Source organism: Nestor notabilis, unplaced genomic scaffold (genome assembly GCF_000696875.1).
Source record: "Nestor notabilis isolate BGI_N333 unplaced genomic scaffold, ASM69687v1 scaffold3806, whole genome shotgun sequence".
In the NCBI taxonomy this organism is placed as follows: Eukaryota; Metazoa; Chordata; class Aves; order Psittaciformes; family Psittacidae; genus Nestor; species Nestor notabilis.
In genome coordinates, this window is record NW_009933137.1 from 9,699 (window position 1) to 23,842 (window position 14,144).

The 14,144-nt window shown below is 39.9% G+C and overlaps 1 protein-coding gene across 2 annotated transcripts in view; it reads left to right on the forward strand.

Annotated features, from left to right (window-relative positions):
* The first annotated feature begins 305 nt into the window (after positions 1 to 305).
* The window catches only part of FAM13B (family with sequence similarity 13, member B), a 36,584-nt gene continuing 22,745 nt past the window's right edge, over positions 306 to 14,144 (forward strand). The window contains exons 1-6 of one of the 2 annotated variants that reach the window (XM_010016707.1): positions 306 to 473; positions 1,425 to 1,615; positions 2,076 to 2,288; positions 5,540 to 5,717; positions 6,522 to 6,666; positions 9,259 to 9,416. In XM_010016707.1, the coding sequence (XP_010015009.1) occupies positions 1,459 to 1,615; positions 2,076 to 2,288; positions 5,540 to 5,717; positions 6,522 to 6,666; positions 9,259 to 9,416 (851 nt within the window). In that variant the 5' untranslated portion in view covers positions 306 to 473; positions 1,425 to 1,458. Of the gene's footprint in view, positions 474 to 1,424; positions 1,616 to 2,075; positions 2,289 to 5,539; positions 5,718 to 6,521; positions 6,667 to 9,258; positions 9,417 to 12,654; positions 12,759 to 14,144 lie in introns of both variants that reach the window. The other variant, XM_010016708.1, reaches the window with a different exon arrangement.

The following is a 14,144-nucleotide window of genomic DNA, read 5'->3' on the forward strand; positions in this document are numbered from 1 at the left end:
TTTTGGTATGGCAGGTACTATAAAACACTCTCTCTAACCTACTTAGCCCTTTGTGCTTCTTTGGAAGAAGAATGAATGAGTTTGGCAATAATTTCATAATTGCTAAGGCTTCTTTAAGTTTGGTTAACTTCTAAGTGAAAAAAGGGATGTGCTTTTTTGTGTGATGAGGTCTTTATGCTTTCTTGATCAGAACAAGAAATTGATGCTTGAACAAGGAGAATTCCTCAAACACGATGTTTAGACTTGTGACTGAGTTTAAAACTGTTGAAAGCTTTATGGTCTAATAATATTTTCCTGGTTTTTCAGATTAACTGCTGAAGTACTGATCGAGTTCTGCTATTCTTCAATGAGGAACTACAGGCTGATCTTTTGCCATAATCTTAAACAACCATAAATGACAAAAGAATGCTTGGTCAGTGAGGGCAGCTGGCGCAGAAAACGTTTTTCAAACTCGGCTGTTTAAGTACTCTGAGGTGGGTTTCTTCAACTGCTTTACTCAAGCTATTAAGAAAAGGAAGTGTGGATTTCAGGGTGTCTCATCTGTTAGAATTTATCAATTCCTTAGTAAACAGATTAAGTTTGATTGCAGTGCTTTGACTAGCAGTCTGTACTTCGTGGTCTCTGCACCATCCTCTGTGAAAGTGACTGCTTGCATTTAAGCAAGTATGTTTTCTTTTTGAGTATTTATTTTGCAAAGACAGGTTTTTCTTTGCTAGAAGAAATATTTTGGTTTTGACAGGATAACAGTTTAACTGAAAGACTTACACTGTCTTTGGTAATGCCTTTGTTATCTACCTAGATCCTTTATCAAGCAAAGACTTGCAAGGAAAGCTTGAGCTTCTGCATGGTGGGAAAAATGGTATCGCTGAGCATCTAGATACTAGTTTTGGGGGTTTATGTTTATTAAAATTTTTAATTTGGTGCAGGTGTTGAAAGCTCTATTGTATAGACTAGAAAATGCTGAATATATTAGAAGTTGATTGCAGTGCGGTTGTGTACCACAAAATACTTTATCATTTCATGTAACTAAAACCTAAGGGTTTGGTATGATCCACTGGTTTCATTTCCTCTTGGGAGGTTTTTGTGTTGGGTTTTCAAAGCCTGACTGATAAATGCTGTCAGGAAACATACTGAAGATCCATCTCTCCTGAAGCACCTTAGGACTTAAGTAGCTATGTTGTAACTAGAATTTTCTGAATCTTCTTTGCGGCTATATATGTTCTTCTCAGTCCTCTGTTGAGGACTGGACATAACATCTATCATGGTTGTAGCTGTTTCTCTACTTAGCTGTACTTGGAGTCATTATAGAACTTGTCATTAAATCAGGCAACAGACTGAGAGAGACCAAAGAGTATTTGCATTAGGTGATTAAACCAGCGTGCACTGAAGTATGACTTTTGGTTTTAATTCCTCTTATCTGACAGAAAAGACAGCTTTGATTTTTGGCTGCAAAAAGATATGAGGAAGAGCTCCTCCCCTTCCTTGAGTAACTGCAACTCTGTTCTTGCTAACAAAATATTTGGAATTCCACTTGATGAGCTGCAGCAAGAAGGGCAACCAGACAATGAGGTTCCATTCATAGTCCGCCATGTCGTGGACTATATTGAGGAACATGGTATGTATTATCTTGCTGTACTTGAATGTATTGAGCTGTTATTCTTACAGAATAAATTGTGGTTTATGTAAGCTATTTTTTGAAGAGTACTTGTTTTCTGGAGTTACTTATATTTAATTGTATGTGGTTTGGTTGGAATTCTTTTTGGTGATACACACTTTCTTTCCTTTAGTCCTTCTGTTACATTTGATTATCACTGTTTTCTAAGACTAATGCACTCAGCAGGATAGTTCATAGGAAATGGTGTAGATTAGGTACTGTAACATTTAGCTTACTGTATTGTAGCTGGGCACAAGAATGTATTTGCTGGGAAAACGACTGCTGCAAGTCTTGCAAACCTGTTGTCCAGTAAGTGTTTCAGTCGGTATGTGAATTGTGCATATCTGGTTATCAGTATTTTCTGATATATATGTCCATACTAGATCTAGAAGTTTATTTCTGCAACTCCTTTCTAACTCAGGGGGTCTGGAACAAGAAGGACTTTTTCAAGTCAATGGGAACGCTGAGACAGTGGAGTGGCTTCGGCAACGATATGATAATGGAGAAGATGTGGACCTGGTTAAAGAAGCAGATGTACCCTCAGCTATCAGCCTTCTTAGGTTTTTTCTTCAAGAACTTCCAGAGCCAGTCATCCCTGGCAGTTTGCACATACATTTGATGCAACTTTCTCAAGGTAATAATTATTTTTGATTCAATATTTGTACTGTGTTAAGAATGAAAACCAGTATTAAATGGAGGTTTGTAGTGGCACCAGGGTGTCTTTGGCGTTCTGTGTAGTCGTGTGTATCAGGAGACATTGAAATAACCTTTTCTTAGCACAAAACCCAAATAAATAGGTCTTTTAGGAAACTCAAACTGCATTCAGAGGCACAGTTTATCCATCATGCAAGAAAACAGTGAAGCTGCCACATACCATGCTGATTAGTTCTGAGTATTCCATGTTCTTGTGCATGAATGTTGGGACACTGGTTAAAGGTGCTGGAATCAAAGTTGTGTGACATCTTCCACTGATGCTTCAAAGTACTAGGAATGCTTTTGTCTGTTTTTCTCTTATTTCCTCTTAATTTCTCCTACTCTGCCTATGTTTTTGTAGCACTTAAAGCTTTTGTATACTAGAGATCTCAAGCCCTCTGCTCATGTCATGTTTGCTCTCTCAGTGTGGATTTTTTTCAGTTTAAAATTCACTTGTAGGAGGAAAAAACCCCATCCTGTCATCAGCATATTGTTGTTGCTAAATATGTTTTTTCATACCCTGCAAAACCTTGCCCTTTCACACTGACACCCATATGCTGGCACAGTATTTTCCTTACCAATTCCCAGCTTGTCTATCTGTATCCAGTCTCCTGAGTCTTTTGGCCTCTGCTGTGTTGAGTGGTGTTGGAGTTGATTCATAACTTGACTAGTAAAAAAGCTTGTCTTGGAGCACCTCATTAGTAATGTCCTCAAAGGGTATGTTGCTGTTGGAGCTCTGCACCCTGTGACATAACTGAGGGGTTTGCTGGTTGTCACTCTGCAGGAGTGTTGCTCATTTTCCAGTGTCAGTTCATACTTTGCTTCAAGTGCTGGGAGGGCTTGTTCTGCTTTGGAAGATACACATTTTGGTTGTTGAGTTTATTCTTCGTAGCGTTCGTGATTGTCCTGTTTGTTCAGAGTGGGAATTGGTTTGTGGGATGAGCAAGTATAACATGGTTTTCATACACTGTTACTCTGTATTTACTGACTGCTAAACCGGAGGGTCATCTGCAGAGTGTGAAGCTGCTTCATTTTCCTCCGTTGGTCCCTTCATTTCCTCCTTTAGCCCCCATATCCTGAAATGTTGAATGTAGGGTGGTTGTCTAGATAGCTGGTGAGCAGAGGCAGAACACTGATGTGAGGGGCTAAATAGTCTTGTGCTGGAAACAATTTCTGGAAGCTGCTGATCAGAGAAATTTGTTAAGGCTGAAGTTCTGTTTGTCCGGTGAGTAATGAGAAAGTGAAGTAGACATTTCATTAATGATATGTCTGCTCTTTGGTTTGTGTTGCTAATGTCCTGGTTCACTGGACCTAAGTAGCTAGTAAACCTGAAAAAGATGATAAATGACAGAAGGATGGTTAAGACAGTAACGCAGAATGCTGCTGGTTGCTCAGCTAATACTGCTGTGCACCTTGATTTGCAATATCAGGACTGGAAGTGGGATTGAGGTGTCCTCTCTTGGTGTGACAGTGTAATTCCCTTCTATGACTTGTAAAATACAGTGCAAAAATTGGTTTTTTTCACCTTGGAGTAGATGACTGTGGAAGATTTACATATGGGTTGTTTTGGGAAAAGAGTTGTTCTTCAGCAAATACACAGAAAAGCTTCACTTAAACTTGAAGCTTATTTTCTTAACTGTCTTTCTTTACAGTTTAAGGTGATTTCAGAAAGATTTAAAGTTATCTGCACCAAGGAAATCAAAATACATAAACCTTTAAATGCTGTTTCCTGATACTAAAATTAGAGTTTCAGTTTCCTCTACTCAGGTTTTGGCCTTTTCACTGTCTGATAGACATAGCTTAGTTTCCAGGAAGAAGTATTTTTCTGTGCCTGGTTACCTGTATTCAAATACACAAGTGTTGCCTGTGTCTGAGTAAATCAGATCCTACAAGGTTACTGTTTGGTATTACTGTATATGAACAACAGGGAATTTGCTACTTGGACTTGATATTAAGGACTCAGCAACTGCTCATCGTCTTCACATGTCTCCTTTTCTTTCTATCTGATCTAAAAAGAGTTTTCAAATCCCTGAGAAAGGAGAAGGTCTGCTAGGATCAATTTTTCTCCCATTTTGGCTTTCCCAACATTTCCTTTATATGGAATTTCTCTGTCAAGTACAAACAATTGTAAACTCTTTGAAGCCTGTTACTTGTGGGGCTTATAATGTAACAAATGAGATTGATGGGGAGATATTTTGCTGAAGGGTATAGCTAAATGTGGGGTGAGAATGAGAAAGTTTTATGGTGAACCTTTCTCTGGTCTGAAATGGAATCAGCAAGCTTCAAGCTAAGTGTGTGTTAGATGATTGCATTGAGGTTGCTTGTGTTCGTCAGTTAAGTGTTGTAAAAGGGAGTCGAGTGCTGAGAATGGGATGCTTGTGGAGGAAGAAGTGCCAAAGGAGCTTGTCTGAAACAGAATTTAGGTTTTAGGTTAGCTTGCTGTCTCTGGAGCTGTTGCTGTCTCTAGAGCTCTTCTGCAAAGCAATTGTGCAACAGTTGTAAAATGAAAGGAGATGGAGGAGCTGGCCTGTGTAATCAGCATTAACTGGGGAAAACCTGCTAAGCTACCAACTGGACTTGCAGAGGAGAATATGGTAGGAGTTATAGATTTAGGTTCTCAATTTGTTTCGTAGAAGAAGTTAAACTTACAGTTTATCATTAGGGAAAGTAATCTGATGGTTCTGCGCTATGGAAACAAGACTGGGAAGGGTTTGGGTTTTTTGTTACGTTCCCCTATCTCTTCACCACCCATCCAAACCTCTGACATCACTGAAGAAGAGTGGCAGAATAGGAAAGGAGTTTCCAGCCTCTCTTGGAGAGATCAGAGAAAAAGGGATTAACCCAGAGACCGAAATGAGAGGGTGAGATGCAGGGACAGATAGATTGTTACGAAGTACCAGCACTGTAAATACCCTTCAGATATGTGGGTTGGGGTGTTTTTTTGTTTGCCTGGTTGCTTGCTTGTTGGGTTGTGGTTGGGTTTTTTTCCTTTTTCCATGGAGAAATTTAGTAATGGAATCTCAGACCAAACCAACACAAGTCAAATGCTGACAGTTTAGGCTGTGGTCTGACCCAATCAGTTGTACTTCAGAAGCAAGTAATGACTGTCAGAGTCAAAAAATTGATCAATATTAAATGTTAAAAAGTCGATATTTATTCCTGTGATTAAAACATGTTTATTACGTTTTCCAGATTATAATAATGAAGATGAATTTGGAAGAAAGTTGAGGTTCCTCTTGCAGCAGCTTCCACCTGTTAATTACAGTTTGTTAAAGTTTCTGTGTAAATTTTTAGCTAATGTAGCATCTCATCATGAAGAAATCTGGTCAGCGAGTTCTTTAGCTGCAGTCTTTGGCCCAGATGTTTTTCAGTAAGTTGGTTTTAAAAGTTCATGTGGTGTTTGTGTGTGTATTTGACAGTGTACACCTGTAGTCTGAACTCATTTCTAGTCCATGAGTAACAGCAGCAAGTACACAAGATGAAGTTCCCAGAGAAGCTGTGGCTGCCCCATCCCTGGCAGTGTTCAAGGCCAGGTTGGACACAGGGGCTTGGAGCAACCTGCTCTAGTGGAAGGTGTCCCTGCCCGTGTCAGGGGGTTGGAGCTGGATGAGCTTTAAGGTCCCGTCAACCCAAACCATTCTATGATTCTATGAATATGTTTTGGGCAATATCTTTCTTTCTGTTCCCCCCACTCCCTCACCCCAGTTTTGTTTTAGTTTTTGCTCAGATTTAAACAACAGCTTGTCTATGAGCTGTGGCATTAGAAACCACTGATGTGATTGTTGCATTACTGTACCTGTACTGAGGTTCACGTTTTTTAGAGATAGTCTCTAAGATTACTATTTGTAGCAGGAAAGGAGTTCTGGGAGAAAGCTGTTCTGGTATAAATGTATCCTGGGGATTCCCCTCTATAGGAAAATACTTGCGCTTTAAATATTCCTCATGAAAAGTTAATTGACAAAATAGTTCGTACTTTATCACTTTTAAATATAAGCTAGAATAAAGCTTTATAATGCACTGGTGTGAAGGCTCACTGAAAGTTCTCTGTGTTCTGTGAATGGATTAGGAATAATGGTGTGAAGTGCAGCCCTCGGTCATAGAAGTCATTCACAGGAGTCTTTGGGGAAACAGTTGAATTTAGATCTCTAAACTAACCCAGTGTTGACATGTTTAGCATTTACACAGATGTGGAGGATCTGAAAGAACAAGAACTGGTTAGCAGAATAATGGCAGGGCTTCTGGAGAACTACTATGAATTCTTTGAAAATGAAGAGGAAGATTTTTCATCCACCAATGATTTAAGTTCAATAACCGAGCAGGTAAGAAAGTTTTAAATGGCAATATGTTACCACTTAAATATGTGTTATACACATTCATGTTCATGAAAGGTAGGTTGAAATATAACTTTATTATGCCTTTCTGTTGTTTCTTGCAAACTGACAAAATGTGGCATTTCCTTAAATGGGTTTTCCAAACATAGTTATGCTTGTGGAATTGTGTAGCTATGCTATGGAGAAACATACACTGGCACTGAACCAGTAACGATACCCTGCCCAACACAAATATGCTACCTAAACAGTACAGCTTTTGAATTACCTTTTTAGGATTGGAAAGCTGTGTTTCAAGTGAGATGCAGAACCATGCTGGTGTCTGTCTTGGTCAATAACCCATCCAGGTGTGTCTTGGAGGAACATGCAGGGTCTCGCACTCCACTTGATGATGTTATCAGTGGTGTTTCCTTATGCCAGAATTTCTTGAATGGTGTTTCTGATTCTAAGACTTCAAGACATCTTGTTGATATTAGTGGGGAAAAGTGTTGAAATTAGAGAAACAAAGATGAGTAGAACACGAATCCTCTGGGTCCCAGTATTCAGCAGCCAGGTTTGTCAGTCACCTCTCCATGTGACTGATGGTATCCAGTGTCACCCTTCTGCCTTTCCTCACAACAAATTTGACTTTGTGCAGTAAAATACCATGTCATGCTGGGATAAATAGAAAGATGGAGGCTTGGTAAGGGAAATGAAAATGTGGTATTGTGATACAACCTTCTGATGTTGGCAGATGTTTTAAATTCTAACAAGTCATGCTATATAAGTGATAATGATGGAAGAAATTCATTTTTGTATCACCAAAGCCAGGTTCTTGGATTTATTAATAAAATCTTGGCTCAAACCCTTCTCCAGAAATACAGAAAACTATAAACTATGAATTTTCTCATATTCAGTTGGCTTAAGAGGTGATGTAGTTTCTTTAAAGAGGAAAAAGGGTAAATAACAGCAGTTGCTAAGGAAGGTAACAAGAAACACTGAATTTTTAAAGCCTCGCTGTGCCACAAACCCCTCCCCTAGCAAGACAGGTAAGGCAAGTCCTGGGGCAGCTGCTTGCTTCCTCTTGACTGCAGGAGACACCTCTCTCACCCACTGGGCTGCTCTGCCAAGCGTGGGCAGCAGGTTCTGGATTGAGCAGCTCCTGCTCTGCTCGCTCCTGCAGCAGAGTGCTGCAGCTTTGCAGGGTTTGCTGTCTCCAGCTCTTTGCAGGAGGGTGTCTAGCACCGAGAACTGACACAGCCCTGCTGTGAGCACGAAGCTGTTGAATAAAGCTGGGCTGTAACTTCTGCAGCCAGGCTGAGGGCTATCAGCTGAGGCTGGCATGATTGCTCTTCAAAGACTAGTTAGTCTGCTCTCAAGCTTTTGAAGTTACTTGACTTGTCTGTGGGTCCTTCTATGTTTTAGCACAAGGGTTTCCCAAACGTAACAGCCCGTTCGATGTGTGGTTTTGGTTTGGTTTTTTCCCTGGTGAGGTGTCCCTTTAGTTCCGTGGTGTCTCCACCAGATGTCAACAGTGCACTGCTGCTGGGTCCTGCTCCCTCCGGCCAGTGTGTGGGGTACAGCAGGGCCCTGTCCCCTCTGGATGCAGCCCCTAGGCAGCCATCCCCATGTGAGTGGGCTTGCCCATGGGTCACTGGCACATCCTCTTGCAATTACAGAGGAAATTCAGGGCTAAGTATGTTTCTTGCCCTGACTGTAGTGCCATATAACACTTTACACCCCTTTGAAAAATAAACACCTCCTCTCTGCCTTCTGTGTAATCTTAAATGTCTAAAGTTTCAGGTTTGTGTTATACTCATGCAGAAGATGATATAAAGCATATGTTCTTGAGGCTGCTGCTGCTTTAACGTTTGGGTTTGCAAGTTTGGGAGATCAGTAATCAATCACAGAGGGGCTTTGCAGTCTAACAGTAACTTTGTTGTGTTTAACTTTTTATGGTTTAAACATAGTTACTTTGTAAAAACTGAAGGTGCTGTATGGAGGTGCCAGTTACTATATAGTTTTACTTTTAAATTGCCTGTACCTTACTGCTTTAGTAAACACATCCGTGTTTGGAAACAAAGAAACAAAAACAGGCAAGAGGCTTCAGGGAAGCTTCTCAGTACTCATACATTTGCCTTCAGAAGTATTCATTCAATACTTTAAAGTTTGGATTCTTAGACTCATATGTTGCTTTCCATAAAAGGGTTTGAAAATGCTTCTCATGCATGAATAAGGCTTCCTATGGAATAGAGGAGAATTAGCTGTCTCTGTTTTAGATGTGGAGGAAGAAAGGTTCTGTGCCTCATGACTTCAGGGTGGCTGGGATTTTTTTGGTCATGATTCTGCTTGTGTTCATTTACTGCATCAGAGGTGCTTCTCTTCAGCTTTTGCCCAGTGTTTCAAAAGGGTTCTGTAGCTTTTTAATGAAGTGGAATATATGGTTTCACATAAAAGGAAGTCGAGTGTGCCTGTCTCCTTCTAAAACTGGAGAATGTTCTCCTCTTACTTGTACGTTGTTTTTAGACCTGTCATGCTCTTTTAATTCCTTGGACCTCTTAAAAGAACTTTTCAAGCCATTAACTGTGATTAAATCTATTTTAGATCAATGATCTCTTGGAAGAGGAGGAAGATGTAAAGCTTGAGCAGTCTGAAGAACTTCCAGAAGATGGCACAGAGAAACCTGTTGAAAGGCCAGCTGTGGTGCATCTAGATGTGACAGGGAGTCTCTCGGATTCCAGGAGTGTTACAGCATCAACAAGGTAATCTGTCCCTGCCTTGGTGTATGGATTCAGAGGTTGGAGTATTGTCTGTTCTGTCTGAGAGAAGCAGTCAGGCTTTTGAGAGGAGTGATGTGTCTACAAACTAAAGCTTTATAAGTAGGTGCAGTTATTGTAGTAGTAAAATACAGGATAAAATAACTGCTCCCAAATTCAGCAGAGGAGTGCCTGTAGAACACAGATTGGATTAACTATGGTGATTTATGCAGAGAAAGGGAAAAAGGGCATATTGTAGTGAAGCTGTAAAGCTGTATTTGAACAGAGACTTTTGTAGCAGAAGTATAAAAAGAATGTGAATATTATTAGATGTGAACCCATTCTGAACCATCGTTCCAGCACTCCCTTTCAGAGGGAAATCCTGGGGCTATTTCTTGTTATGTGCTGGTGAGCAGAGCTGTCCTTGCCTGACCCTCCTTATTTACTAAACCTGTGAGAATTTGTTTTTCCAGGTTTCTATTATTATGCCCAGTTTGGTGAGGTGTTAAATGGGGAAAGTACTTTCTGATTTCACTGGCATACAGTGGAATATATTGCATTCAGCAATTGTAATGAAGTGTCTATAGATGTGATTACTTCCTGAAAATATGCTAGAGAGAGAATGAAAAAAAGAGAGGGTGAAAAGAGAACTATATATGACCAAAAGGAGAGTGGAGAGCAACAAGTGGGATAATATTGACTAATGATTTTTGGGTTGGTGTTTAGAGGTTCTAGAAAAGCCTTTAGTAGGAGTAATGTGGAGAAAATTTTGAGCACTTCAGAGATGGCGTTTTGTAAGGTTATATATGAGACTTTGTAGCATGGGTTGTTGAATTGAGGGTCCAGAAAGTGTCTTCAGTATGAGCTGAAGTGAAAACTCTGGATACCCTGTTTTGTGAAAGTTGACTTGTTGAGGTATTTGTAAAACACCTGAAGATCAATCTTAATTTAAACTCTGCCACCTAAGTTTAATTGATCTCAGAGGCTGATGTTTCTTTGTTACATCAATCTAGGAGTAACATAACTGGGACCTATGCACAAGGTGAGGTTTAATTTGTGAACTGCTTTCTAGAAAAGGTTATTAGAAAAACTCACAGAAAGCCAAGGTCTCATGTTGTCCAGACAGGTATTGTGGCCGCTGAAGCTGGAGGGCCCTGTGGTACCTGCCTGAGAGCCAGACTGTAGAGAGATCTGTTCAGATAGACTCTGCTGGGAGGGAGCTGGGAGCAGGTTTTGTAGAGATTGGTATGGGCATTGCATGTAGAAACTTGCAGGGAGGGCTGAGGAGGAACCTGTATTAAAAGTGTGACTGTAAGCAGAAGAAATGCAGGGAAAATCACAAATAAGTTTGCTGCCTAAGACTCAGTAGTCTCAAGAATGTGGATTTTGGATTGGAATCTCTTCAGGTGCTTGCCTGCACGCTTCCTTCTACTTCATTGCAGGAACTTGTAAAATAGAAAATAATGAGAGAAACGTACTTTTGTTTTGTCATTGAAATTATATTTGAGTCATTATCCTTGTCTGTAATGCAGGTGCTTAATCTTGGTTTGAGTTAAATGGAAAAGAAGTTGCTGCAATTGGAACTTCTACAATTACCGTTGTAAAGCAATTTAGCTATTCACAGGTATTTAGTTGCTTGTGGAATGTGGAAGCACCGCAGTAGTGACAAACTCAACATGTTTGAGAGTTTAAATTTGATAGCCTGAAGAGAAAAACATCTTTCCTCAATGTTTAGGGTTAATTAAACATTAATAGGCTTTAATTATGGTTGGCATTTTCCATAATTTGTGGGGAAGGATAAGGAAGAATCCTGCAGAAGAAGAAAGAGAATTGTGACTGTAAAACCAGAACAACTGCAGGAAACATGAAACAAAAAAATACAATTACAGAGTGAGACAATGTGCTTTATTAAACTTCTAACCACCATAAATAAGTATGTTTCCAGACTTAAAGGCTTTCATAGTATGTATTTAATGGCCTTTCTTTGTTTTATTTTATATAAAAAAGGAAATGTTAATGCAGGTTTATGGGACTGTTTGTCTTGACATAGGATAGGGCCTGCAGCAGCTTATAAAGGAAAGAGGAAGAGGAGCAGATCTCAAACATGATTCTTGTAGTTCCTTAACCTGGAGTTTTGTTGCCTCTTTGCTGCTGTCAGATTTTGGGAATGGACTAGCTGTATATTTTGGTCTCTGTGGAGAGAAGGAAAAAAGTAGATCTTCCTTCTAGTTATTTAGACTACAACTTCCTTATAACCTCACTCACTACCTTTTTTCTTTACTTGTGCTGTTTTGCTGAAATACCTGACCTTCATGTACTGCATGGTGTTAATTTGACTTTGAGTTCAAGAGAAACCGGGTGCGAATGTGGGTAATCATTAATGCAGTTTGATTTAGTGACTGCTTGAAAAAGGTATTTAAAATAAACCTGTAGAGTGCTCTTTCAGCCCGTTACCCCAGAGGGGAGTGTTTGTGAGTTGACATTGTGCATGTAAAGAAAACACCATAGTCTCTGTTATCAGAAGCCTTTTCCCCAGGCTCTCCTGGTTTTGCTGTCCTGACTTCCAGAGGAAGGAATCTCTGACTCAGCACTGCAGCTGACTTTCAAGATGGGCTCTTGAAATAATCACTTTAGAATCCTTCTCTATCATTATTCCAAATATTTCATCACTGCACTTTGCCAGGCAGCATTTGCTTTACTTTCTGCAGTTCATCTTAAATATTGCCAGTCAGGAGCCTAATGGAAAAACTCTTGAGACATTCTTGGGGCTTTTCAAAATTATATATGTAAAAATGAGACAATTATGACAAGCTGTAAGGTCTGTAAACAAGTTTATTAAGTGCAATACGGGCCACATCCTCACTGCTTGTGAGATATTTGTTAATGCTTTTTGGTTCTAATTAGCTCAGTGAGAGAGAGGCAATAACAGTAAACAGCAACAAAGCGAGACAAAATGTGTCTACAGTAAAGCTGACCAAACGTTACAACTGCCTGAATGGCTAGAAAATAGATTTTTCTTTTAACTTAATGTTCTCTTTACCATCCAAATACTTGTCCCTACCTAGAAAAGCTGTCAACAACATGTTAGGGAAGCTTTCAAGTGTTGATTGGGCAGCTTATTGTCAGGAGTGACCTCATGTTGCAGTCTATTTCTATTTAGACTGCAGGGTTTAGTGCAGCACTCCAGAAGTGCTGCCTGACAAGCAGCCATTGAAGCTGGGCGAGCAGCATGCACAGCCAGCAGCCAGCAGCACGCTTTGCTGGTTTCCAAATGAAGCAGTTTTACATGAAGTGCTCGTTTGGGATAGCCAAAATCATCAGAATGGCCTGTAAAGTTCTGCTGCACAGGTAAATATATTAAAGGAAAACGGTGCTTTGATAGGATTGCAAATAAGGCTTTATTTAACTTGAAAATTATGTGAGATCAAATGGATTTCATGAAATGAAATAGTCACAACTGATTATTTTTTTTAATGAGAAATAAGAAACTCTCTGAACTACCAAGGAAAAGTTTGAACTGATTTCTGTCTGGTTAATGTATTTTTCTCTCTCAGGTGTGTTTTTACCGGGACTTGTATGGGTAGGGAGACAGTGCAAAAGGGCTCTCGGGACTGGGTTAACATTATGAAACCAAGCTGTTTACCTTTGTGTGTCTTGCTGTGTCATGCTGCGTGTAGCAGCTCTGTGTAGCAGTATAATTTACAGCTTTTATAAAGTATCCTTGAACTGTAGTAGCACAGTGGGGAAGTTGGGTTGTATTTTCACCTAAGAGCCATTGACACATTTCTTTCAAAAAGCACTTAATTGCTGAAGGGCTTAGTTGAAGATGTCCTGTATGTAGTAAGAGGATTGTAAAGGCTTTGCAATACTGCTGATTTATGCACATCTTTTGCTGAGTACCTCTAGTGCATCTAAAGGGAGCACTGGGGAATGATCCTGTGCTGGGGGCTGAAGGTTACACAGGAAGATGGAAAACTGTGTTGTGAAGCATGTCTGAAATCTTCAGGATTCTTTGGAGATAAGCTTGATTCTCCCCATTCTTGACACAGTTCCTCGTTGTCTGAAGCGGGGGAATAAAAGGATTTCAGGTCATCAGTTTCCTATAAATAGTGTTTGTACTTGTGCCCTTGACTGAATTACTTCTTTTGCTCTCTTTTACAACTGGAGTGCAGTGTTCTGTGCTCTGACTGCCTTCTTTTCCCTTCCCCCCCTGCCCCCAGTCTGTCCTAGGAGTGACTGTGTGTTAATAGTAAACCGATTCCAGTGTATGCCATTGTGTATTAGTACTTCTAGAACGTGAGCATATCTTTTATAATGTAGAACTTCCTGAAAATACTGAGATAGGGTATATGGTCTGAAATCTGTTTTATTCACTGATGTTCTTGCTCATGCGCCTCTCTTCTCTTGTTTGTGAAGCTGAACTTATTCACAGCTTCATGTCTTCATTTTTGTGATTTCAAGTATGGTCAAACCAAAACATGTTTATCAAAGACCTTCCTTTGTACCAGTAGTAGGGCTGTGCTGAACTTCTGTGCACAGAAGTATCAATGAAATGTAGATATATTAAGTTGTAAACTTTTTCTTACTATTTCTTAGTAAGAAAAGAATCAAAGTGCCATTATATTCACCCTCAGATGTTTGATCCAGCAGCTTTGAAATCAGTGGCTGCAAGATTTGCCTTCTACATCAGGTGTTTCAATTTTCCAAAGCTATGCAGCAGTGTCTGTTTTGAAA